This window comes from Ciconia boyciana, chromosome 3 (assembly GCF_034638445.1).
Source record: "Ciconia boyciana chromosome 3, ASM3463844v1, whole genome shotgun sequence".
NCBI classification, from domain to species: domain Eukaryota; kingdom Metazoa; phylum Chordata; class Aves; order Ciconiiformes; family Ciconiidae; genus Ciconia; species Ciconia boyciana.
The window spans coordinates 116,668,302-116,694,917 of record NC_132936.1 but is presented as its reverse complement, the minus strand read 5'-3'; the positions used below and the strand labels follow the sequence as shown (position 1 = coordinate 116,694,917).

The 26,616-nt window shown below is 49.2% G+C and overlaps 1 protein-coding gene and 1 long non-coding RNA gene across 3 annotated transcripts in view; both read right to left on the bottom strand.

The window, feature by feature from the left end:
- LOC140649718 (uncharacterized) overlaps positions 1-22,012 on the bottom strand; it is a 34,349-nt gene extending 12,337 nt beyond the window's left edge. Inside the window, exons 1-8 of one of the 2 annotated variants that reach the window (XM_072857318.1) lie at positions 20,917-22,012; positions 19,379-20,470; positions 18,352-18,417; positions 17,283-17,383; positions 16,471-16,535; positions 15,711-15,862; positions 15,479-15,631; positions 12,606-13,064 (exon numbers count right to left, since the gene is read on the bottom strand). In XM_072857318.1, coding sequence (XP_072713419.1) covers positions 12,745-13,064; positions 15,479-15,631; positions 15,711-15,862; positions 16,471-16,535; positions 17,283-17,383; positions 18,352-18,417; positions 19,379-20,470; positions 20,917-21,712 — 2,745 coding nt within the window. In that variant the 5' untranslated portion in view covers positions 21,713-22,012 and the 3' untranslated portion in view covers positions 12,606-12,744. Of the gene's footprint in view, positions 1-12,605; positions 13,065-15,478; positions 15,632-15,710; positions 15,863-16,470; positions 16,536-17,282; positions 17,384-18,351; positions 18,418-19,378; positions 20,471-20,916 lie in introns of those variants that run through there. The other variant, XM_072857319.1, reaches the window with a different exon arrangement.
- Positions 22,013-23,329: 1,317 nt separating this feature from the next.
- On the bottom strand, positions 23,330-25,264 carry LOC140649721 (uncharacterized). The gene is made up of 3 exons (XR_012041724.1): positions 25,106-25,264; positions 24,660-24,699; positions 23,330-23,373 (listed from the first exon to the last, which is right to left on the bottom strand). It is a non-coding gene; the product is annotated as an uncharacterized lncRNA (long non-coding RNA).
- Between the last annotated feature and the right edge of the window lie 1,352 nt (positions 25,265-26,616).

Genomic DNA, 26,616 nt, shown 5'->3' with positions numbered 1-26,616 from the left:
TGCTGAACAAATGGTTTGAGCTTGTAAAAATAAATAAATAATTTCTTATTCTTCTTCATGCTTGGAGGATCAGGATGTTTAGAGAAATTGCACAGTGGTTTGAGCCATTTTACTGGTTTGTTGTTAGTACTTCTGAAATTGGCTGGTGAACAAGTGATATTCGGGGTCTGAAGGCTGATGGACCCTTCTCCCCCAAAGCTGAAAGACTTTAGCCAGTCCTGCTTGCCACATACATAATACAGTATTGCCCATTTTATACTATCAGATCACCATCCCGTATGAAGGATATTCAGAAGACAGCTCTTCCCATACTTTTATGGGAATTAGGCACTTTTCCAGGCACATGCGATTCAGCCCTGCAGAAATCCCGGTGCTGTTTCTATGCAGAATAGGCACATACAGCTGGTTCAGTGCTTCAGCAGCCTTGCAGTGACAGCACTGTTATTTAGCACCCATTTACTATACATCATTAATACCCTGTAGGCTTTCTAACATGTAGCTTGTTCCTGCTCTCACTTCTGTATGGTTTTGATGCGTTAGACATGTGAATGTTGCTTTTCAGAGCTATGTTCAGAGCAATGCTTACGGTCTTGTTTGCTCTGCTGCTGCATCAGTGTGATTTGGAAACTAATAAAAATGGAGGCATCAGCTTCCCTGTCAGCAGCATGCACTTACATAGATGCTGTTGCCTGGAACCTTTTAGGGGAAAAAAAAATTATTGGAAATATCTTCTATGCTGTTTTCCGCCAGCAGAGGGGCAGGGCTTTTTCTCTTGCTAGCAATGTAAGAAATCCCCACTGTAATATCTAGTGCTTATTATCCTTGTTGATAGCTTCCTGCTCCCTTGCAACCTATGAAGAAGTTGTGGCAGGAGAGCAAGCACAGAGTTGCAGTGGATTGGGTTTTATTCACTGCTGAAACCTTCCCAAGTCATCTAAACCCTCTATCTCAGGTGCCTTCATTCTCCTTAAAATGGACAAAAAATATATAAGCAGCCTGCACAGAACCTGTCAATGGGGAGATGCAGTTGATGCTGTGCAACGGCATGGGCACAAGGAGAGGTAGTGTGGGTGGGTGTAGCGTAGCTTACCACCTGCCACTTCCGATAGAAAAGGGATTATTTTCTTCCTCCTCTGCGGCTGGGAGAAATCAAGAGCAAACAGACCCAGGTTTTAAAGCAGTGCATCATGTAGCAAATTGAACTAGCAACAAAAAGTGCTTTGCAAAAGTTTCTGGTGTGCCATGCCGTCAGCGGGAGGACAGCCTCTTGGCTGAGATGCAGTACACGGCTCCTTCTGCAGGATATAGTGATTTCAGCCATCTGCTTTAAGAGATTTAAACTCTAGAAAATGCCCAGCATCCCCATCAAAAAAATAAAATCTGATCACTTTAAATGCTCCCAGGTTGTACCTTTGAAGCCCTGTCAGGTCTTTTCCATGATCTATCTCCAGAATGGAGAGGAGGAGAGCGTGACAAGGTCTGAGGGACGTACAGAGGAACATGGAAATCCTAGAATAAAATTGCCCATTGTCACCTTGACCATGTAGTTTAATTGTAGAAGCTAAGACCAAAATCCTGCTACAGTCAGCATTATCAAGCACATCTTTACTGCCATATAGCTTTCCAATGTGCAGCCCGCCCTTAAGAGAGGCAGTTTGGCTCAATATATTAGAAAACCTCTTAAATATGTTTAAGCTGTTGCACTTATTCAGCCATGTGTGGATGTTTTTCTGCTCCATCCCTATTTCCACTTCCACCTCTGAGCATGCCCAGACCACTGCATGTCCCCAAAAAACAGCTGAAAACACCCAAACCCACAATTGCGCAGTCCCACAGCCAATTACCACAAGTCAGACCAACAAGAACTAGGGGGAAAAATTAAAGCTCAAATGCCCAAAACAAGTCAAGCCACAGCTAAGCTGAATAATTTCAAGGGCAGGTCTAAAATGCACATACCAGCAAATATTTTGATGATCTCAGTTAAGAGACTCCACCTCTCCCTCTTCAGGGCCATAAACAAAGTTAGGTCACTGGAAAAACATTTTGAACTGAAGTACCCCAGCAGGAGAATGCACTCCTCCTTGGAATTTTAATTATTAAAGCCTTTCATATCATAGAATAATAGAATGGTTTGGGTTGGAACGGACCTTAAAGATCATCTGGTTCCAACCCCCCTGCCATGGGCAGGGATGCCTTCCACTAGACCAGGTTGCTCAAAGCCCCATCCAACCTGGCCTGGAACACTTCCAGGGAGGGGGCATCCACAACTTCTCTGGGCAACCTGTTCCAGTGCCTCACCACCCTCATAGTGAAGAATTTCTTCCTTACATCTAATCTAAATCTGTCCTCTTTCAGTGTAAAGCCATTACCCCTTGTCCTATCACTACATGCCCTTGTAAAAAGTCCCTTTCCAGCTTTCTTGTAGGCCCCCTCCAGGTACTGGAAGGCTGCTGTAAGGTCTCCCCGAAACCTTCTCTTCTCCAGGCTGAACAACCCCAACTCTCTCAGCCTGTCTTCCTAGGAGAGGTGTTTCAGCCCTCTGATCATCTTTGTGGCCCTCCTCTGGACTCGCTCCAACAGGTCCATGTCCTTCTTATGTTGGGGGCCCCAGAGCTGGACGCAGTACTCCAGGTGGGGTCTCACGAGAGCGGAATAGAGGGGGAGAATCACCTCCCTCAACCTGCTGGTCATGCTTCTTCTGATGCAGCCCAGGATACGGTTGGCTTTCTGGGCTGCAAGCGCACATTGCCAGGTCATGTTGAGCTTCTCATCAACCAACACCCTGAAGTCCTTCTCCTCAGGGCTACTCTCAATCTATTCTCCGCCCAGCCTGTATTTGTGCTTGGGATTGCCCCGACCCATGTGCAGACTTTATAAAGCAAAAACGTTTATAAACAAAACTGGGATAAAATCAGTATGTTTAGTAGGATTTTTTTAATATATTTTTTTCAAGCTAACTATGGAAAGCTTAATGTTATCCTCAGGGTGCTTTTAAGCCTGACGCTGAGGCTGAAACACAGGCAATGAGCAGCTGGGCACGGCTTTTTCGCCTTCTGTAGGTTGAATACCAGCATTTGCTGGAAAGCTGAAAGCAAGCTTGGAGGTGGGGACAAGGTGGCCGGTGGTGCATGGTGGCATTCCCTGCGCATCACCCTGGACAAAGCACCCATGCCATGGCTGGCAGCTGCACAAGAATTTGGGAGGGGAAGAGCTATAATTACATTTCTGCGACAGTAATTATGTGTATTTCACACAGCTTAGCAGATGTCATGTGGTACAATAGGTGCTGTGAAGAATACTCATTTATTAAGTAATTTATAGCATAATAATTAACAGCTAATCACTTGCAAATTAAGATGGTCTGGGAACAGACCCAATTCGCACTATGTGCTGCCTCCTTCCAGAAGATCCCGCTATTTAGACAGTGCTCCTCACCCCCACAAAGCCAGCTTCTCTGCTCCATCCCTGCAGAGCCCATGCTTGCACACACACATCTGCAGGTAATAGCTGTGTACGTGGCAGCAGCTCAAACGAAGAAATCAGACTCTTACGTGATATCCACAGGGTGGGTGGGGAGCCTCAGCTGCTGCCTCTGAAGATGTTGGAAATAGGAGAACAGGCTTTTAGATCAGGCTAGGAGAAAAACACCATCTTTTTACAACAGAGCAGGCTTCATTTCTCTGCTCTGCCTGGTTAGTTTGAAGCTGATGCAGATATATCTACACTTAATACATACACCATACCTCCCATCGTGGCATGGCATACCTAACTGGAAACTGCTTCAGTCTCCCCACATTGTCACTGTCCATCCTGAAACCTGCATCACAGAATGGCTTAATTTAAAGCTTTCAGCCCAAAAGCTGTTCAGATGCAAAGCCGCAGGCTTTCCAAGCCTGCCCTTGCCGTGGTCGCCCCTTCCCTGTAATGCCCATTTGCTGCCTCGCTGCAGGCCAGCTTGCATGGCCCAACCTGCACCTTCTCCAGCAGCACAGCTCTGACTGATGTTGAGGTATTTGGGGTAACTCAAAGCCTCTGCACATCTGGGATGGCCGTCCCGTGGTCTAAGTGTGAGCACTTGGGCTTTCAAACTGCCATCACTGGTTCTTGAAGGGCTGCCCGAGGAAGTTCAGTGGGAAATCACTGCTTGGAAGCAGCCTGAGCTTTCCAGGAGATGGGGCTTTACCCAGCAGCCCCAAGTAATTTCTTAGCCATATTTACTGCATTTTTCCACATTGCCGTCACTCACTTGGGTGGGTATCACCCAGTAAGTCAACAAAATACCACTAAAAGTTTCTGTACTTGAGCTGATAAGGTAAAAAATACTTTCTCCAGGAGGGATGGTCTTCGGTTTGTGGTTATATTACAGCCTCACCAGCCTAGTGCCATTCAAACCACAGCATTAAAGCCACATTTCCACTTTTCCCTGTGTGCAGCAAAGCCCCAGAAGTGTGTGCCAGTGCTCAGTGGGGAACAAGGAGCCATTTCCACCGTTAGAGCATCACGCCAGCCCTCGCAAAGAGGCATGTTTTGCCCAGGACGCTGATCAGAGAAAGGTCCTCATCCTTGGCTGGCATGACCCTATGCAGCACAGTCCCAGCTGTAGTGCCAGAACATCAGCTCCATGTGTGCAATGATCTGCTGTGCAAAGAAATCCCTTCCCCGCTCCCACTGGTTATGGCCTGAAGTAGGAGATTTTCAACCCCTTCATCATATATTTTCACTTAACTGTGGGTTGTCCTCAGTCCTTGCCCCCATCCCTAACTTCTGTTTGGGCACTGCAGAACTTGCTCTCAGCTGTATCTGCTGTCAGTGAACTCCACTGCCCCATTTCACATGATAAAAAAATAATTCTTTTGTGAGTTTAAAGTTTGCCTTTGCAGATTGCTTTCAGGGAGCGTCCCCTCATTCCTGTACCATGAGACAAGCCAGTTAGTTAGGATATATATCAGTACCACAGCCTTTTCTTTCCCCTTTAAACTAAGCTGCACCAATCCCTAAGCTTTTCATCCAGGGGCCCCTCCAAACCGTAATCATTTTCATCACCCACCCAGTCCCACAACTGCCTGCATTTTTGAACAGCAGCAATAAGCTGAAGCCATTTTGCCATTTCTCTTGGGCTTCACCCTTTGGTTTTGTTTCAGTCGTCTGCAACGCAAGCAGAGGCAACTAGCTATGAGCCTTGCCTGCCTGCAGGAGGGCTTATTCCTGCCCTCCCATGGGGTCGTGGGGCTCACTGGAGCCTCCACGCCCTCCTTTACTGCAAGGGATTGCTTAGGAAATCCCATATGTACATTGCATGTAAAGGTCACGGCCAGGAAAGGTTCAGTTTGGTGGAGAGTGCATCATACAATGGCACTGCTACAATACATAGCGACATGGCTGGCCAATTCAGTAAAGCACAAAGCTTAATGCAAGGCCAGCAGTTATTTTGTATCTGCTGTCTGGTTAGAGGAAGCACAGTAATGCATTCAAATTGCTCTGAGGAGATAGAGAAAAGAGAGTTGAGCAGAGTTTACCCATCTCTGGACATGGCTAATATCATCCTGCCAAAGTCAGTGCATCAATGGCACTCAAAAGCATCTATAGGAAGAAGGAAGCTTTTTTCCCCCCCACCGCTCCTTTTTAGATGCGCTGCATACAATTGCACTCTCAGGTATTTTTCCAAAACTCTTCCCTGGTGAAAGTCTCCCTGGAGACTCCTAGGTAGCCCATGCCCTGTGGAGCACAGGCTGCGCGATCATCCACTTGCCATTGGAAATTTACTACCTGTATTACTCAGTAACTACAAGGAGAAGCAAGCCAACATCTCTGATGATGAATATTTCCACAGACATTTGTCTCGAGGTTTGTTACCTCCTTGCTCGGTCCTCTGCAAGGATCCTTGTTTCAGCAGAGGAGAAGCAGCGGAGCCTGCCCCAGCCCTGCTGCTGCCTGGCCGCGCAGCCCAGGTCCCCGCGGGGCATGGGGTTTGTCCTGGAGGAGGAGGGAGCCCATGGTGTCCAAGTGCCTGGATGCCACCTGCCCTTTCCACTGCCGCTGCAACACGGAGCAATCACAGCAAAGTCTGAAGTGTCCTTCTGGTCTGCAATCTCACCCCCACTCCTATAAACATCTCTGTATCATCTGTCCATGAAAATGCCCTCTTTGCTCACTTACAGCCCATTTACTGCTCTACCTTCTAGCACCTTCAATGAGGCCTTAGATGAGCCTGAGGTTCCTCCCCAGCGTGCAGACACAACAGAGAAGGCAGGTGAGAAGAGGGGTTTGGCAGGGAACAAGAGGAGGAGTGCTCCTAAACCTGCCAGGGCACATGGGGACAGTGCCCTGGAGATCTCCCTTGGCATGACAATAACCTCAGCAATACCCCAGCCTCTACCAGCGGGCAGACGTTCACAGGCAGCAGAAGACACACAAGTGCTGTCCCAGCAGGCTGCGAGTGCCCACATCCCTTTCCCATCTCTCTCCTGGTTGTGGGAAAGGAAGCCAAACTCCTTTCCAGCATCTGCCTTCACAGCGATTCTCCTCACACGGTATTTTTGGCTTTCACTACCCAAGCTGAGGCACCAGCCATGGCCACCACATGCTGAATAAGGTGTCTCCCGTTCTTCATGGCACCTGATGAGGCAGGTGCAAATGCATAGGGTGAGGGGGTCTCCCACAAGGAATTGCCCCCACATCTCCCCTAGCTTGATGATTCATGTCCAAGGACAGTGCTGTGTGGCTACATGAGGCTTGTCCTGCCTGCTTCAAAACGCAGGGAAAAAACAATCAGATGAACTTGAAGCATTTTGGAAGAATGAGTAAATGGCTCAGTAAATGTCAACCAGGGCTCAGTAAATGTCTTTAAAAAAAAATAAAAACCTGCTGACATTCAAATACTGTTCCTCCCCCGCAGCTCCTAGGACATCTCCCAGTCTCCAAGTTAATAATGGACTCTATGAAACCTCTGCACACACCACAGTCACTCAGCAATAATACATGAGAGAATGATTCCTGCTGCAAAGAATATCGTACCTGGTGGCCCATAAATCAACAGAGTGTGTCATTTCGTATGGCCAAGAGCTGTGAGCAAGCAGAGCATTGCACAGCGAGGTGACAAATTCATTTTGGATGTCAGAAGCAGCAGAACTCCCAGTCAATCTCGGACTGCAGTGCCCGAGTTCAGATTTACAGATCCAGCAGATTTGTCTCGTTTTATTGTCTATTAATTCACTCCACCACAGATGAGAGAGAAGACCAGATGCCAATACCCTGACCTGCAGCAGAGGGAAGAAATTCAGCCCCTCTCTATTAGACTCAGAAGAGCAGGAAAGGAGGGATGGGCTGTTCCGAAAGCCAGCCTGGCATTCATGAGGCAAAGCAGGACTGCATGCAGCTCCTTCAGCCTCAGTGGAAAATAAAAAGCAACATTATTCAGGACTGAAATGGCAGATATTTGTAATAGGGAAACCGTAACACCTATTGCTTATGATGGGCTTGATGTCCGGATCTCAGTCTTGCTGTGTTTTGCACACAGATCACACGTGCACCTTAGATGCTTCCAATAAAATCCTGACATTTCTCCAAAGCGCAGCCATGAGGGGCAGCTGCTGTCACTTCACACCCGATAAGGAGAGAAGCAGTGTGCCAGCTCCACCTCCTGCTTTCACACCGAGCACGGATGGACCCACTGCTGGAGCGGGTTTGGCTGCAGCAAGCCCTGCCTGGGCACATTGCTGCGCTGGGCTTTCCTCCCTCGCCCCAAGCCAGCACATGAGCACCAGCGGGACAGTTTGTCTGGATGAAGGACGGCAGGGAAAGATGGCCCAGTGGTAGCCTTGTGCCTGCGATACAGTGCAGACTGCAAGTGATAGAAATTAAAAAAATCACAAGCTGAAGCCAGCTCCCATCCTTGCCTTGGACCACGAGGCCCAAGCAGTCGGGTCTTCCCCCAGCAGTTGGCTGTGCTGCAGTGGAAATCACAGGATTTCCCTCAGTGGTTTACAGTGTGAATTTAAGAAGTCATAGAACATAGAATGGTTTGGATTGGAAGGGACCTTAAAGATCATCCAGTTCCAACCCCCCCTGCCATGGGCAGGGACACCTTCCACTAGATCAGGTTGCTCAAAGGCCCATCCAACCTGGCCTTGAACACTACCAGGGAGGGGGCACCCACAACTTCTCTGGGCAACATTAGTGCATGGGAAGTAGGCTGGACTAGGTAAATGAAATGCTAGGGACGTTCCCCACAGCATTAGTTATTCCCCCCTCCCAGGTTTAAGAGCAAGCTGCATGCTGGGCAAAGCAGAGGCAGGCAGAGTTTTGCCCGTTGTCCTTATTGCCTGAGAAACCTTGGTTTGGAGGCTGCTTGCTCAGGGCAATCTCCTGCCAGGGATCCAGCCCAAGCCTGGCTGAACAAGCATTTCCAAGACACCTGCTTCAGGAGCCAGTCACAAGATCGCCCAGCCATCCTCTTCTGGCTCTGCCAGCCCCAGAAACAACCCCAAGCACCTGAAATCTCAGAGGAACCCACTGGCCTCTCTCAAAGAGTGAGCTGGAAAAGGAACCACTTGTTTTACATCAGGAAAGGTGTTGTCTGACTTTATTTCTCATGTGGGAGGGGATAAACGGTTTGCAGTTCTGCAGCCCCTTGCACGTAAGCATGGGAATGCACTTACGGCCAGGGCATCCCTTTGCATTAGGCAAGGATTTTTTTACATCACATTTCTACAAATGGGGGAAAGCCAGCTGGCTGGCATCCTACCCAGGAACAGAAACCCTTCCAGTCTGCTCCCTCTGCTGCCGCCTATGCCACACATATCCAGCCTGAAACCTGTCCTCAAGAAGTGACAGCTCAGCTGATGGTCTTTTTCAGGAATGACATAATCTCTTTCCCTCTCATAGCATCCAGACCAAGCAAGCCATTTCCATCCTTGCATCTCATCCTTTTCTTGCCAAGTGCTGATGGAGTTGTGCTAACCATGCACTGGTCCAGGTGCAGGCAGTGTGGGCTCCAGGGGGGAAGCACCAGCTCTGGCCTCAGGTTTATTATCTCTGTGGTATGCCCTAATATCGCTGAGGATATACCTCCCAGCCGTAACACTGGAGCGGGGATGAGCCATTAAGGGGGACATAATTCCATGGCGCTGCCAGAAGTCCCAGCTGTACTCTGCAGTAGCGTAACGCCATGTGTGGAAGATAATATGCTTATTAACGATACAGCTACAACAGACAGGGCTGGGAATCAGCACAGCACGGATCAGATTTTTTAAGCACTTAAAACACTTCGTATCCATATATCATAGATGTCTTATGACCAAAAAAAAACCCCAAATGAGGGGGGGATCTTTCACTTAGTCTCTTCTCTGAGGCATCAGTTAAAGAAAATTAAGAAAATCAGTCCATGAAGAGCAGGAGGCCTCCAGCCCACCACCTTCCTGTGTATGTGCTCATGCATATACAAAACAGTATGTATCTATATCTCAAAGTTTTGATGCCTTGACCAAAAGCTGCCAAGCAATCATCCCACCCTCCCTTGCACAGCAGGGGATGCTGTGGGATGTCTCCCTGCTTTGCAGCTGTAGCACACCCTCAAAACGTGGGTCTCCATCCATCCCCATAAAGCACTTCTGCTTTGGGGATCGCAGGGATTGCTCATCCCAGAGCAGTCACAGTGCTGGGGAGAAGACCCCTTGCCTTGGCCAGGCCCATAGGGCAGGAGGACAAACCTTGCTCCCTTGATGCCAAGCACAAAGCTCATCTCTAAGTCTGCATTTTCTCCCAACACCTGTCCCTGACCTCCAAATTTTTTTCTCCAAAATCACAGAGGAAACCATGGTGTGAACTAGAATTGGAAACCCTGAGGGCCTCGGGCTTGCAGCAGCCCCTCTCCACCTCAGGTCACCTTGCTGCCTCCTTCCAGAGCTGCACACTCAAAAAGAGAAAGGAAAAACCCTAAAGACAGCAAAACATCAACTTTAGCAGGCTTTAAGACCAGCTGCAAGCACTGATGTAGCTCCTCAGTGGGTAACCGGGACCAGGAGCTGCCTGACCTGGCTGGACCCTAAATCATCTCTGTACTGAAACAAGCTGAGCAGGGGAATGGCACATCATCACCAGTGTGCCGAAACAGCAGGGATCACCTGCAAGACCCCTTGTGCCATGGTAGCTCTGGGTCAGCCTGAGAGCAGTTTTCAGATCAAGCTGCTCCGAATGACCTGGAGAGGAATTATTTCATTTGCTATGTGGGTAGCATTCATAGCATGTGCTTGTGGCAGAGATGGATAATTTTTTTTTTTTAATATGTAAGTAGTCCTTTGAGTTTGAAGCACTGTGACTTACAGAAGCAGCAATGCAGTGGAACTGCCATGAGCTCTTGAAAGCACCGGCTCATTCCCAATGTGTGTCACCAGTACATTGTGAAGGAGAAAAACTAAACATCCAGCTTCTTATGCTTTCCAGCAGCTACACAGTGGTGATAATCAAACTGGAGGAAACCTCTTAAAATGGGACAAAACACTGTGACTATGGGAAGGAGTGGAATTGTAACTGGTTTTGTAACTGGCCAGGGGATGGTGGCTCAAAAGGCTTGTGGAAGGTAAGTTGGTACCTTTGACTCGCTCCTGGATGGCACCATGGGCTTGGGGAGATACAACAGCTTTCACTAACCTGCTGAGTATTATGGGAGCTAGCTTCCCACACAGGAGCACAGTCTGGGGCTCACCTTGCTCCTGGAAAAGCTGAGAAGTCAGCAGAAGCATCGATCTGCTCATTGGTTTCTTGGCTTTGGGATCCAAACCTTACCTTACTGGGAGAGAGAGGCGTTTGCAACCTGAAGAGCCCCCAAGACCCCTTCATGGAGCCAAGGAGGGAAAAGGGGAGAAGGTGACCGGCCAAATCCAAGGCCAAGACAAGGACAGTATTATTTTGGCCCCTGCTGGTTTTCTTTGACCTCAGCAGGGAAACAAGCACACTCTGCACAAGCCCATTAATTGTTTCCTTCTCTTACGACAGAAAATTGTACATGCTTATCTGCCTCCTAGGGAGACATTTGTATTTAATTCTTTGCTATTGGCAAAATACTTTGAAAACCACACATAGAATACGGTCAGTAGGAGCTGATTGCTCCACATATGTCAAAGGAAGCAACAATCAGGATGTCTTTGAGAGACCTATTTTTGTCTAACCTTATCAGTACCCAAACCGGGATGGCACTAAACAGCACTGAAGTGAGCTGCTGTTGGAGGAACGTGTGTGGGGAGGTGTTCATTCTGCTTTGCGTATGTCTGCAGGCAGGAGGCCCCCATCAGCACCAACGAATTTGGATGAGCCTGTTATTGGAGAGCAACACAGTCACCCCTCGATAGAGGGGCACCGCAGCTGCCGGCCAAGCACCGGGGATGCTAGTTTCTTTATCATCTCAGTGCAAGTAATGTGCTCTTGCCTGGTTTTGCACAACGTTGGCATTTATAATGCCCCGATTTGTACTGCAGCCCCCTCCCTTGGCATATTCCCCTCCATACTGCAAATCTTACTTCTGCCATGATTCAACAGCTGAGATACAGGAATTGCTTTTTGGGGGAAGGATGGAAGAGAGTTACCCTAGGGAAACCTCTGAGGTCCCTTTTTCCTCCTTTTCCAGCATTCTTGCCAATTCCCTGCAGAGAAATGCAGCAGGGCCTTTTCCAGCCCCTTTTAAGCTCACCCTGAAGAGCAAACACTGAGCTGGGAACACATATGTGCAAGCTGCTTCATTCAACCCATACCTCCACAGCACATCTTGGCCACAGCTGGTCAGCAATTGCAGAGAGACCATCCATGAGCTCTACTAACCGGTCCTAGTCCAGCCAGGGACCCCCAGCTCCAGCTGTGCCCCACATCTGGCAGCCCCTGCCCAGGCCAGCACAGGGTCACAGCTCTGCAGCAGCAGCCCTTGCTGGGTTTTTGGTGGCAGACAGTGCCCTCCAGTGGGACATTTGCCACCACACCATTCATACATCTTCCCGGGGGGGGGGGGGGGGGGGGTAATTCAAATTTTAAAACCCCTAAACTAGACAGATAGAGAAGTTACAAGCCTGCAACTGGGCGGGGTGGGGGGGGACACGACACACCAGCTGGGGAGACAACTGTGCTTTACTGCCAGCAAGGAAGATGTGGTGGTGGTGGTGCTTTTTACAGCCAGCATCTCAGCAACCGGCATTCACGCAAGCACCAAAAATGCTGTCCCCATCATTCAATGACAGAGGGATCCATGTGCCATAACCTGGCCATAAGTCTCCCCAAAACTTTAAATCAAGCTCGGGGGGTGTTTCTCAGTCAGGCTGGAAGAAGCCCCCCACCCCAGATCCTCAGGTCATGCCAGGGCTTCCCATAGAGCTTTGCCTTAGGGGCAGGAGGAAAGCAGGCAGCACTGAACACAGATAGAGAATAATTTTTAATTTCTTAAATTGAGCACCAAAACATCTTTTTTCCTTAAAAAAAGTATTTAATTTCCATGTGTTGACAGTTCTGCACAGCTCTCAAGCAGGGTAAGTCAGGAGAAGCTGTACAGCAGCATGGAGCAAGTGCTTTGCTTCCCAAGGTGAGAGAGTATTAAAAAAAAAAAATTAAATTACAAGACAAGGAAGACTGTGGTGGGATATTTGCAGTCCATAAAACACACCAGAAGGGTTTGCACTGCCAGCAGCTTGTGTTGGCCAGGGAAGGCAGGAGTGACTGCGCAGGTCACCAGGGCCACAGGGGGTTTGGGGGAGCCCCGGGACCCCCTCAGAGCGGGGGGGACTGCTCCAGGAAGACCCGGTACGCCTGGCTGGGGTGGGCCCGGGCACCCCACAGCCACTCAGGGGGCCTGGCCCGCAGCTTCAGCTGGAAGGGGTCAAGGCGCAGGCACTCCCCCAGGTCATGCAGCTCCATTGCTGGCTCCTCCACAGCCCTCACCGGTGGCTCCTCAGGGCTCAGGTTCCTCCTGGGGTGCCATCCCCACCTGGCCACTCTGCACAGGGCACCGGCAGCCACCAGCATCGCCAAACCAGCCATGATGGCTGCCCCCACCAGGATGTCAGCATGGCGGAGGAAGAAGCTGATCCCTGCAAGAGAAGGACCATGGCCTCATCCTGCTTGCCCCAGTGGCCCCCACTGTGCTCACAAAGTCCCCCAACATCATGACCACAGTGCTCAGGTGAGACCTGGAGCTGTGGGTGCTCCTCCATGAGTGTCAGCATCTCCCCTGCTGCCCTCCAGAAACTCTCACCGCCGCCTCTGGGGCAGAGCATCTCTCCCAAGCCTCCATACCAAAGAAATATTTAGACCAAGAGCCAGCCTGCAGGAACAGCACAGGGCTGGTGCTACCCCAGGAGAGCCCCAATAGAGCAAAGCCATTGCCAAACCCATGTGCAGCTACACGGAGGCTAGCAGACCTGCTACCATTCCCATCCAGACCTGAAGGGACCCTCTCCTTGACTCAAGGGGTAATATGCATTTATTATTTGTATATGAATATAACAATATCCAGCTGATCTAGATAGGCTTAGACTGCATAACTGGTTAAGGAATTTGGAGCTGGGAGGATGGATGAGAAATGCGATTTGGCAGCAAGCCCACGTTCAGGTTTAAGCCATTTCCAGTGCTGCAGAGATGAGAAGTAGTTTTGGTGAAATAGCAGCATGTTTTGAGTACATATTGCAGAATATCGCTGTTTTTCAGGCTGGGAGGCCCCATTACTCTGCAAGATTGGATTATCCAGCTCTGATTTTAGTCAAACACCCACATGCCATCTGCTTAGCCTTGTGTCAAATACATCAGGGAAGCACTGGGGTAAACACCTGGAACATCCATGTCTTTCTCACCAAGATCTACACAGTGTGACAGGAGACCACTGGGCACTCCAAGGAGTGACCAACTTTGCTGATCACATCAGTAACAGCAGAAGTAACTCATAAATCACCCTTGGCCACACTTTGCTTATAGCAACAAGCTCCAAGCAGCCAAGGCCAGAAGATGCAGAAGGTCTGGGGAAATAAAGGCTTGTGTGTGCCAAATTGTAACCCTGATGCAGAGAAAGTAGCAGACTGGGGAAAGAGAGGCTAAGCCTCATGGAGAGGTTATACTTGGAAGTGCCAAGGCAGCCAGTGAGCAGAGCACAGCAGCAAACACCACAGGCTGTTACCATATTTAAACACCTGTTAAATACTCCAGGCTAAGCTCCAGGTTCAGGTGCTGGCTGTTGCATCAACTCACTGCTCCCAGGGAGCATGAGCTTTACCAAGAGTTTCTATCCACAGCCTCCCTCGAGCAGAGAGGGGGAATCACAGAGGGGTTGAGGTGGGAAGGGATCTCTGGAGGTCATCTGGTCCAGCCCCCTGCTCAAGCAGGGCCACCTAGAGCCAGTTGTCCAGGACCACATCTAGACAGTTTTTTTTAATATCTCTAAGGATGGAGACACCACAAGCTCCCTGAGCAACCTGTGCTGCTGCTCCATCACCTTCACAGCAAAAAAAAAAAGTGTTTCCTGATGTTCAGAGGGAACCTCCTGTGTTTCACTTGGTGCCCACTGCCTCTGTTCCTCTACCACTCAGGCTGTGCATCAGAGGTTCCAGAGGTTGTGCATCAGGTCCTATACCTCAGGGTACCACTGAGAAGAGCCTGGCTCTGTCTTCTTTCCACCCTCCATCCAGGTATTTATATACATTGATAAGATGCCCCCAAGACTTCTCTTCTCCAGGTTAAACAGTCCCAGCTCTCTCAGCCTTTCCTCATAGGAGGAATGCTCCAGTCCCTTCCTCATCCTTGTGGCCTTTTGTTGGACTGTCTCCAGTATGTCCATGTCTCCCTTGTATTGAGGAGCCCAGAAGTAGCAGCACTCCCTAAAACTTTCAGGCACCACTCAGGAGAGCCTTTGGGAGCACAGATGTCACACTGAATTACACCCAACAAGCAACAATACTTTAACCTGACACAGTTAACTGATGCAGGTCACCCCTTGGATGCCTATCTAGGCTAACCTCTGGAAGCTGAGGCCTTTGCCATCCAAGAAAGACTATTTCTCCTTTGAGTATAGACTCCCCTCCTAACTTAAATACCCGTGCTGCCTAAACCTCACTCTTCCTCCCTTCCCTCAGTTTCCAAAAGGATCACATTTACCTCCAGTCTACTCATATCTGACTACAACTCCCAAAGAAGAGCTCCTAAAGCCAAAGGAGGAAGCCTAAGGGGACAACCAGCTGGGAATTGCCTTGCAAAGATATTATATATCCTTCCCACACCAGGCCCAGACATCCAAAGCCACTGCACCAGTAGAAGTGCCATTTTTAAGCATCACATGCAGCACATGTTAGCAGAGGCACAGCTGGTAGGACCCCAGTCAAGGAGAGAGCCCCTTGCCCCAACATGCTCACACACCAGGTTACACTAGCAAGAGTGATGCTGCACAAATGACTCGCTTATGCACATGAGAAAAACACCCAGCTGCAGGAAAAAGCAGAGCTGCTGCTTTGTCCTCTACCTGATCGGGGAGCACGGATGCAGAGGGTGCCAGACTTGGTGGGAGAATGATCTTCATAGTCCTTTTTGCAGCGGCAGAGGTACGTGCCCACACCGTTGAAGCACTCCGCCTCCTCCCCACAGAGGCCGACCCCAGCGCTGCACTCGTTCACATCTAATGAGGAAAGAGATGCTGTAAATTGAGTCAGGCTTGGCATAAAAGGGTTTATCCCAGAGAAGAGTGAAACACCCACCTTCAACAAACAGCGAAACAAGCTGCAGCTTCTCCACTCCTACCGAGGTGCCAAGCAGCTCCTCCAGCTGGGAGCGCAAGAGCAGAGACACATTTCTCTCCTCCGGCTTCAGGTGCAGCCAGAAGGTGAACAGCAGGTTGGCATCACTCGTTCTGCAGGCAGGGGAGAGTCCAGGGCAAGGCAGGAGGAAAGTATCACCACCAGGCCCAACTCTGAAAGCCTGTTTAGACCTCCCACCCACTCATATTAGATCATGGTGCTGCAGGCTCTTGCAAAGATTATTTGCGACAAGAGGCAGCTTTGCACTTGGACCAAGGGAAAAAGGAAAGCCCAGTAATGGCTCCTCACTTGGAGCTAGGCTGAAGTGTGACTAGATATTCGCATAAAGCAAATTGTAGTGGCAATTCACAGCCCCAGGTCAGCCTTGACCAAGCGTGGCAGGGACCTTGCTGACAGCTCACAGCTTTCTCCAGCAGCCATCATGGCAGGTGTGAGGATCTCTGTTTTCTCCAGAGTTTAAATCCATCTTAGACCTATATAAAGGCCCCAGCCAGCACTAAGCATTCATTTTCACCATTTTTCCTCTAAAAAACAGATTTTTTTTTCCTACTTTCAGGACAAGTTACAGATCACAGGAGAGGAGCAAGGCTGGGTCTCTGCCTGGGGAAGGAGAATGAGAACCCAAGCCACTGCTATCCAAGAAGTATTTCAGGTTACAGCAGAGTTGCCTGCCAAGCCAGAGGCACAGCAGTAACCCTACCTTTTGATTTCCTTTAACTTTATTTCATTGACTCTGTTGGCAGAAAGTTTCAGGTTCTCCTGGATCTGCAAAGGAACAGAGTGACCAGAGCTGATTTGATTTTTGATGGGCAGGAGTATGACAGCAAACAGTTTCTTTTCTCAGTCTACCTCCCCACCTTGCTCTTCCCCTTCACAAACCACTCGGGACACATTAGATGTCCCATAGCCCAGTGCTCTGGGCCGTTTCTCTAGGAGACTACTAATTGCTCTCATCTTCTTAGCTTCAGCTCAACTCCCCCAAACACACAAGGTAATTTGGGAAGAGGAAGAGCAATAGTAGCCTCAGGGAAGTATTTGGGTGCTAAACCATTGCAGAGCAGCAGTGGATGGATGGTGGCTTTCTAGGCTAGGCAGCAGGCTGAACCCTCTACCTGCTCCAGTTTGCATCCCAGAAAGGAAGCTTAGGTGCAGCCCTGAAAGCAGATGCTCCCGCTGTTGCCCTCTTTAGGCTCTGGCTTACAACCTGCCCCACTTCCAGAGGCGAGTTACAGCCCTTGGCTGGTTGCATCCCTGTCTCTGCAGTGCTCTTCCACTGCCTTGTGATGGCACGGCACTCTGAAGGGCTGCAGCAGCTAAATGCCAGCCACTGCAGTCAGGCACCCTGCCAGGGCATTGGCCTCGGATGACAACCAGCACAAGCAACTCAGATGCTGGTTCATCATGCGGCTTTAACAGAAAATCCCTGGAATGAAGGGCACAACATGGTCTTTTCCAGTTGAAGCTTTGGGACATCACATTTGTTTTTCACCCCCTCCTCATGCCCAGACTTACATGGTTCTTCATAGGTTCAAGAAGACCCTTTTTGAGCTCATGTCCACCATGAGGAATCCAGTCCTTGGGTTTGATTTCAACAGTTACTTCAAACAGCACATCTGCCACATAACACAAACAGGCTCCTTAAATAAGTTAGTCCTTAAATATCAACAATAGTAGAACAGCTACACGAGGACATGCCTGTGTAAGTCAGTGCCACGTGGGTATTTCCAGAGGTTATGCATCAGGTAGAACAAGTTGTTGAGTAACAGGTGAAAACAAACCTTAGCTAATGCTCAGTGCTGAATACAGAAACTGATCTTTCAGCAAAAAGTATACAAAGCATTAATGTGTATCCAATTGCACTCACATTTCTTTACCTATTATCTTTCACAAAGGTATCATCATAATTTGTGATGGAGTCTAAAAGCCCACTTCTCTCACCCATCTCTGGCATCAGCTTAGATAAACTGCTGTGTTCTGGCTGAATCCAGGCTGGCACAGATTTGCCAGAGTCTGCTGTTTAAAGCCTATTTATTCAGCAGTATTTTTCCTGTTCAAAGCTCAGGCTCCTTCTTTACTGATTCCTTTTCACAAGCTGTTTCTGTGGCTTTCTCTGCCATATAAGCCCAGTATTGTGCTGCTTAGTTGCTAATACTCCCATAAGCAGGTTTTACTCCTCTTCCCAGTCTGAGGAGCAGGACTCCTGCAGGTTTCTGATCCAGGTAGTCATGAGACACCCACTGGAGTACATCTGAGGAAGTGAAGCTCATTCACCCTCATTCACCTTAGAAAGATCTTCTTTAAACAGCCAGCAAGTAATGCTTGAACTCAAATAAGCCAGCATTTATGTCAGGTTTAGCATCTGAACTGAGGTTTCTCCAAGGGAAGTACAAAGTGGCCAAAGCACAACTGTGGGATTGCAGTGACATCTTAAAAATTAAAATCTTCAAAGTGGTTACTAATCAGAAGCACCCTCCACTGCTTTCTAAACTTAATGAGCAGATGATGTCCATACACAACTCCAATCAGCACACTGATCTTAGGGCAGTGTTTTAAGACATACTTAACTCTTTGCATCGCTCACCTCCAGGATGGTGCTGGGATTGCAGTGCCATGTCATTCTCCAGAGATGCCAAGGCAGAAACCAGATCTGTCAGAGCAAGGGACAGAATCAGGCTGCTAACCTTGGTGTACAGGTAAAGGGGGAAAAAAATACATTAGGTATGTGTCACTTTGCAAGAAGAGTGCCATGTGCCAGCTCCTTTCTGTATTCCTTGTACTGAAGTTAAATATCAAGCTCTAAATACAATCTACTCTTCTCTACAGTGGGAAATGCTCTTTAGAAATAAATCACCCAATAAACTTCATTTCCATTTCTGGAAGTGGATGAGGTGTTATCTCTGTGAAGCCACCAGAGCTCCTGCAACCAAAGCTACCTTGGACCCCCAATGAAGAAAAGAAGCTTTGGCCTTGTGTATTAGATGCCTGCAACTGCAGAAGAGCTTCCCCACATCTACAATGAAGGGGTAAGAACAGTTTGGAGGGGAGGAAAGACCAGTTGAAAGCATCTTCTCTTCTGCCTTCAGGCAGAAATACAGAAATATTTAGCCACTGATATGTAAGAGAAGTCTACCATCAGCTCCTAAACTTTCTTAGGAGACAAGAGCCTTTTTTTCCTCACCCTCCTCCCTCTAACTTCCAGAGCTCAAACTCAGTTATCATGGCTAGGAGCATCGTGCCAGGCTACAGCCACGGGAATCAATGCAAGCCAGAGCTGTTGAACACCAAGGTGGGTATTCACAGTCTGCTTTGGGTATAAAGGCTGGCTCCTCCACAGATAATTCAGAGCACTTAGATTAGGAACCATCCTGTCCCTGTTAAGAGGAGCATCAGCCCATAGATGCCCATGTTACAACAGATAATCCTATGTCTTCTCAAGTACCACCTTCCTTGGATACAGAAGGAGTCAAGGGTGCTACCACATGGACCAACTGAAGGTGACAGCCACGTCAACAAATAAAACCTCTTAAGAAAGTGCTGCATCACTGGAAATGGATATTGCACAGTGTCGGGCATCAGTTCAACCACAAATAACCCAAAAAACACCTTACCAAAGAGCTCTTCATTCCTTTCTCCTGGAGACACCACATCCCCAGCAGTCACACCAGGATAGGGATAGAGAGAAGGTTTTGTACTAGTTTTTAGCGGTGGCTCTTCCAGCACTGGTGTCTGCATGCAATGTGCAGCAGCAACCACTTCTTCTGAGAGGCTGTTGCTGGCCTGATCCAGGCTAGATGATTTGGCAGACACACCTACGTTGCTGCTGGGCACCTCTGAGGAATGGACACCTGCTGAGCAACATGGAGCTACAGTGACTAGAGCAGACACCAGCTCTACATCCCCCTTTGCAATATCCAAAGCAGTCAGCTCAGCTTTAGGCCCAGCTGGAGATGGCTCCACCAACATGTCATCTTTGGTTTCTCTGCCCTCAGTGCCACCATCCTTAAGGCTCCTTTCCAGGTCTGTTTCATCCCACAGCTGACCACACTTGTTCAGGTCAGGCTTGCTCAGTTTAGCACCAGACTGATCATCTTCCATGAGATTGGGAGGGTGTTGAGCCTCTTCATCTGGGCTCACAAGCTCAGGCTGGATCCTGCCACCAGCAGGTGCACCTGATGGGCCAGGAGAGGTTCTCAGCATGGGCAATAAACCTTTTGTTACCACCATCTTCCAGCTCTCTTTTTTGGAGTCCTCCTGGACACGGTCTTGGGGAGCTATGGTATAATTTGAAGAGCCCACAGTTTCAGAGTCTCTGAATACATAATACCGTCCTTTAAAATGTCTGTATTCATGGCTTAGGGAACCACTCCCTGATAGAAACAACACATGAACCGCAGTAGCTTGCGTAGCAAAGATCAGAGTACCTCGGTTGTGACAAGCATACACCACTTTCGTTTCCACGCTCGACAAGACCCCCTGGAACGTTATCTTGTCCTGGTTCTTGCCACAGCCATTGCTCCCTTGGAACCCCTGGATGTAGATGACAATGTGCTTCTGGGAGCCTGCCAGTATGGTCCAGTTGCACCAGATGTTGGTTTTAATGTCAGCATGCAGCGGCAGGTAAAACATCCCAGACCCATTACGAAAGATGAGGTGGCAGCTGCTGACGGGGAAGTACTCCATTGTCCAGGGCAGTCCTAGCTCTGATACATCGGAAAGAAAATGCATAGTCAACGGTTATCGTACACACCAGGACACGGACATCGCGCTTCTAGGGAAGCTACAAATTGCCACAGAAGAGGCCTCATTTAAAACCCTCTCCTGCTGCAAGATTTCTATAGTTTCAGCCCCCAGAGCCACATCTCAGCTCTGCAATAGGAACTGAGCCTGGGCTCCAGCTGCTCTGCAGGGCTCTGGTCCTTTGCAACCCATCCAACCTCCAGCAGCTTGAATTACATGCTTTTGCTTCTAATAGAGGTTTGGCCAACAAGACCACTTTGTTGGAAGTCTTCCCCTCCCCAGACAGCTGGATTATGCTTGCTAGGCTGGGACTGCAGGTGATAGACACAGCCTCATCCTTGTCCCCATCCAAGTCCTTCTGCCTTCTAAAGATGGCTTACAGCAGGTTATAAAGTACTGGGAGACCTACCAACATGTTTCTGTTGCTGTCCTCCTGGCATCTGGGTCTTTCTGGATACAGGATCATCAGAGGGCTCCTGAGACTTTTGGCCTCTTGACACTGTTTTTCCCCGCTGGGCCACAGGAGGACCAGGGTGTGCAGGAGTGGCACTGAAGGAGGCATTTCTCCGCTCTCCCGCACCTGCTCGGAGAGCTTCTGTGGTTTTCTGCATTTTAAATCCCCTGAGGATGGAGGCAGAAGCCAGTTTGTCACTAGCAGCCATGCCCTGATGCTGCACAGGCACCACGTGCTCCTCTCTCCTCACCCCCCAGGTGCCAGGCAGGGAAGCTGGTGCCACCCCAGAGCCACTGCTCACATGGTCCTCAGGCCAAGGAAGCCCCACACCAGGCTTTGGGCCAGTGACAGAAGCTGGGGAGGGACCCCCAGCCAGCAAGCCCACATGGGCTGAGGCTTCTCCTTGCTGGCCACCTGCCTCCCCCAGCACCAGCTTTTGCATCCCAGGGCCAAGGCATCTGGGGGACTCATCTGTGCCCGGTTCAGAGGCTACTGATGGATGGCAAGGTGGGGAAGGGCAGACCATCTCCTGTCCTCCTGGGATAGCCAGTGAAATGCCTGCCCTTTGCCTGAGGCTGATGGGATCCAAATCCAAAGCTGCTGGTGGAGAGAAGACAATGCTGGACACAGGCTCTGCTTCTGGAGGAAGAGGTGCTTTGGGGGTGAAATTGGTAGAGCCGAAGTCTGCAGGGACAGGTTCTGTGCAGGAGACCACCAGCACAGGGATTGTTTCTGTCCCTAGGGTAGACATGTCTGTGGGAGGATGCTCCAGTCCTGTTGGCAAAGGGGGTACAGCTAACCCTGGCTGTGCAGCTTCATCACTTTGTTGGTGGCAGCTTTTTACATGCAAGGAAGATACACGAGCTTTCTCAGCAGCTGGACAGCTGTGTACTTGAGCATTTTGGGGAAGGCTCCCAGGGTCTGTAGGGGCTGAATGCAGGATGTGACTGCTCTGGCCACACAAATGAGGATGCTCTTGGAGGATGTCCCATGGTGTTGAGGGATGCAACGCTGTTTTCCCCTCAACAACTCCCCTAAAACATTCCAGGGAGGAAATACCCATGAGCTTTGTATGTTGGAGGCCAGTTGTTCCCAACTCAGGTTGAGTCATGGACAAATCCCCAAAACTGCTTTGGCATCTTTGGCTTCTCTCAGGTAGCAGCTGTGAGCAATCCCTATTTATCACTTCATATGGGCTACTCAGGCTGGGCATCAGGCCATTTGCAAGGCCACGAGCATCACTGCTCACTGTGTCATCAGCCAGGACACTCAACAGAGTATGGCTTTTATCCTTCTCTAAACTGACTGTGCTGAGCCCTGGGTACGTGGTGGTATCTGCGCTCTCTATGCTTTCTCTTCTGCCAGGGGACAAAGCCTGCGAGAGTGCAGCCAAGTCCAGGCAACTTGTGCATGTTGGTTTAATAGTAAACTGTAGGTCTCCCAGATCTTTCAGCCTCAGGGTAGGGTGCAGGACAGACTGCCTGTTCTCCAGACCCACACCTGCCGGCTGCAAAAAAGGCTCCACTACCTGCAAGGCACCAAGCAAAGGAGTTTCCAAAAGCACACTTGAAAGCCTGTGTGCGTTACCAAAACCCACAGTGATGTCCCCACTCATGGAGAAGCTCTGACTGCAGGTATCCTGTGCTGCAGTGGGGATTATGCCCCACAGCGTTCGTCTGCCTTGAGCTTCCTTGCAGTATCTGAGACCTCCTCGCAGCTCAGACCCCAGCACACAAGGAGCTTTTGTTTCCAGGAACAGTGTCCTTACACCTTCATATGGGACAAGCTCAACAGGACTTCCCACAGCCACAGTACCCAGCGTGCTCCCTCTTCCCCACAGCAACCCACCACTCAACACCATGGTCTTGCCAAGGCTCACAGTGCTACGTGTGGTTGCAAAGCCCAGCACATCTCTAAGGTCTTCAGCCCATCCAGACTGAAAAATACTATCTTGCTTTGGTAGTTTTGGAGCAGGAGTTTCAGAAATAACATCATCTTTGGAGGAAGATTCACCTTCATGGTCTTGGAAGATGTAGTACTTCCCTTTAAATTGTGTGTCTCTGCAGTTTGGCAAGTGCCTCTTCAGCAACATAACGTGGACAGCCTGAGCAAAGGTGGCAAAAACATGCATCTCCTTCTTCCAGCACGCATAAACCACACTGTTTTCCACCAGTGAAGAAACTCCTTCAAACAGGATTTTGTCCTCATTTTTGTTGCAACCCTCCTCAGTGATAAAGCCCTGAATATAAATTATTATATGCTTTCTAGAGCCTGCCCAGATTGTCCAGTTGCACCAAAAGTTTACTGGAGAATCACCAAGGTACACTGGAGAAAACTCCCCGTACTTGTCCTTCAGGACTCTGTGGCAGCTTCTTATAGGTACATATGCCAATATCCAAGGCAAATCTGACCCTGGAAGACAAGAAACAACAACCTCAAGTTTTCCTCCATCTTCACTTCCCAGAAAGAGTTACTAGTCCTTACTTCCAGAAATTATTTTCAAGCTCCCTTATGTCCCCATTTTGCTACACCCCACTCCCATTTGCCAAGCAATGTGCAAATCCATTAGCAGGAGAACATGCAAGTAACCCTGTGTCAGGTCCTGGGATCAAGAGGAGGCAGCCACCTGGGCATGCCCCCACACACCAGCCTGGGGCAAGCCTAAAACTGCCATTCCTTCCAGCCCAACTGACTGTTTGGCCCACACCTGCAACCTACCCCAAACCTCCTCCCCATCAGTGCTCACTCCACCAGTACATGCCTCTCCAGAGTACTCAGAGATCTGGGGGCAGCTGAAGAAGCCCTGGCCACCACCACCTCCTGCCCCACAGAGCACCAGGCTGTACCCCCACTGCTACCACCCCAGAGCAGGACACGCTCATGCTTTGAGTCCCCCTGCCCTGACACAGCCATGCAGGAGCACAGAGGTCCCAGCATGGCCACACAGGGGGTGCCACTTGTCCCAGGGAGGCACACAGGTCAGGCTATTTCGGGATCAAAGCTAAAGGCTCAGGGAATTGCCACATCAGGACAAGTTACAAAAGCAACAAGCATGCTATTATGTTTAGGTTTGGCACACAGACATTTGTTGTTTATACACCTGCAGAGCTGGAAGGTAATGCTCTCCTCAAAGCATTTTCAACCCCTTTGCTTTAAAGGGTTTAGCCACGCAAGAAGTCCTCAGAGCCTCAGTAGGATGAGCAATATTAGCATCTCACTATAGCTAATTTAGCCCTCAAAGGGGGAAACGCCTTCCCTCAGGTGGAAAGAAATATGGTCTTTTCCTAAAACACTCTCTCAAAGCTAGAAGAGCCACAAGCCAGCAATAGGTTTACCCTACAGGAGCACAACTGCTCCTGTAGGGTAAGCAAGTTTGGATTGAACTTTTGCTGCTTGTTTTTTTAATTGCTGCCCAACAGTGATTTGCTACAGCACATTGCTCCTGCCTCCGGGGTCCTGTTCTGCAGTAGGGGTTTGGCAGCTGGAAGATAACAGCACACGTTATCTCCCACGCTAGCACCGATTTTCCCCTTCTCCAGCACTTTATGTCAACCATGTCCCCTTCCCCCCCCACACACCACCCTGGGACCAGGTTGTTGCTCCTGGCTTTCCATGGCTGGATGTGCCCAATGAATTCTGGGGAGGATTTATTCAGGCTAAAAAAAACCCAAAAGGCTGGTCTGAGAATTAACTCTTACCTGGTTTAACCTTCTGATATTCCTGAGAGGACCCACATGCCTATAAAGAAAAGAGACTCTTATTGCAGACCCAAGTACCACTGGCCATGCTTGTAACACTGCTCAGAGAGATCCCAGCCTGAGCCCGATGGGAAGGGAGAACCAAATCCACAGTATCCTGGTAGCTTGGGGTTTTGCCTGCGCCTGGACCAAACCCCTAGGCCACCTCATTTTTTTCATGTAATAATAAATATTCACCCCTCCCTACCTCCAAAAGCATTGCCTGATTTATGCTGTTAGACCCCAGCCAGTACAAAAACACCCCCAAAACACAGCAAGCAAAGCCCAGCTGGGCTTTAATCCATAGGGACCATACAGAGGAGAGAAGGATTCATAAGCAGGCAGGATGCTGCACCCAGGAAGGGAGTTTCCTACAGGCAACTGAGTCCCAGCTTCCCATCACTCACCCCTGGGACAGCACCAGCAGCATCACAGCGGGACTTCAGCATCACCCTGGGAGCCTGCCTGCAAGCAGCCAGTCCCCATACCCCAGGCACCAGGAGCAGGGCTAGAAGCATCAAGGAGGGCAAAGGCTTCATGGCAGAGGTTTACCACAGGCACAGCATTAAAACAAGACCAAAAAAGAAAAAGAAAACCTCTCCCTCCCTAAAATAATTCCCCAGCAGAGCAAATGCAGGATCACCACCTTTCCCAGCCTCTCTCCAAAACACATTCCTACAGCAAAGGGTCTGGTCTGGGAGCCCACTCACTCATATACTGCCCTGCTACACCTGTGATAGCAATTAGCTAATCAATTAAATGAGGACAGCTATTACTCATTAGGGATAGACCTGCTTTTTCAATTCACCGTCCAGTATTCCTCCTTTCCGGGGTGTTTTGGTGAGAAGGCATTATCTGTTTATAATGCATAATGCTATAAACTGGAATTAAAGTGATACTGATACCCTGACCTGACCCAGAAGCAGAGCCCAAGTTGCTTGTTCTCTAAAAAAAAAAATTCAATTACTAGAGGGGAAAAAAAACCCCTAATGTAAAAGTGAGTGTTTTCATCACAACATTTTAACTGGCTTCTGCTGAAGGCTGTGATTTCCCCCGGGGCTGCGCTGTCCTGACACAGGAGTGAATGAAATAGGTGAAACCACCTTGAAACACAAGCAGCTCCTCTCCTCATCTACACTTAGTGAAGTGTGGAAAGCAAATAGCCCAGGTGATGATGTGTAAATTATTAGATGCTTAAAATTCTTTCAGCTGTAATTGTCTAACTTGTCATTAGGGGCCACGCGGATAAGGCAATTAGGCTGTTTGACATGTGGCTTTGACAATATTCCTTTTAAAATGTCAATCATCATTTAGCAAAATAAAATAAAAAATTCTTTTTTTCTTCTAAGCCATCACAGCTTGACAAGGCTGATGGATGTGCAGGGACAAATACACCCATTTTTTTTGTGGGTCAAAACAAGCAGTGTGTCAGACTGTCCCAGCCCCTCAGGGTTCGCAGTGACGTTGGTGCAAGCAATCATGTCCCAGCTCCCAGTTTTTAAGCTTTTCCGCCCATCCCATGTGTGGTCCCGATGGCCAAAAGGCCAGCAAGAGCCTGTGACTCTTCCAGCGGCACAAACCTTCTCCTCCCTAGCCATGTGTCTGTAACTACACATGTCCAAAGAAACCCCAAATTCCTTCTTGCTGTCCTACAGCAAGCGCGGACAGACCTGCAAAGTCTGCTCCACGCTTACTATGTAAATGGGGTTTGCCCTCATGAACACCAAGCAGGGTTGTGCTATGACGATGTAAACCCTGGAAGATAAGCACCCTGCCTGGATGCCCTGTTGCGAAGCGGGGAGGTCCCCAAAGAGGAGTGGGGTTTCGACCCACGAAAAAAATGCGTGTATTTGTCCCTGCACATCCATCAGCCTGTCAAATCAAGTGTTTGCTTGATTTTTAGCTTAACAGATGGTAG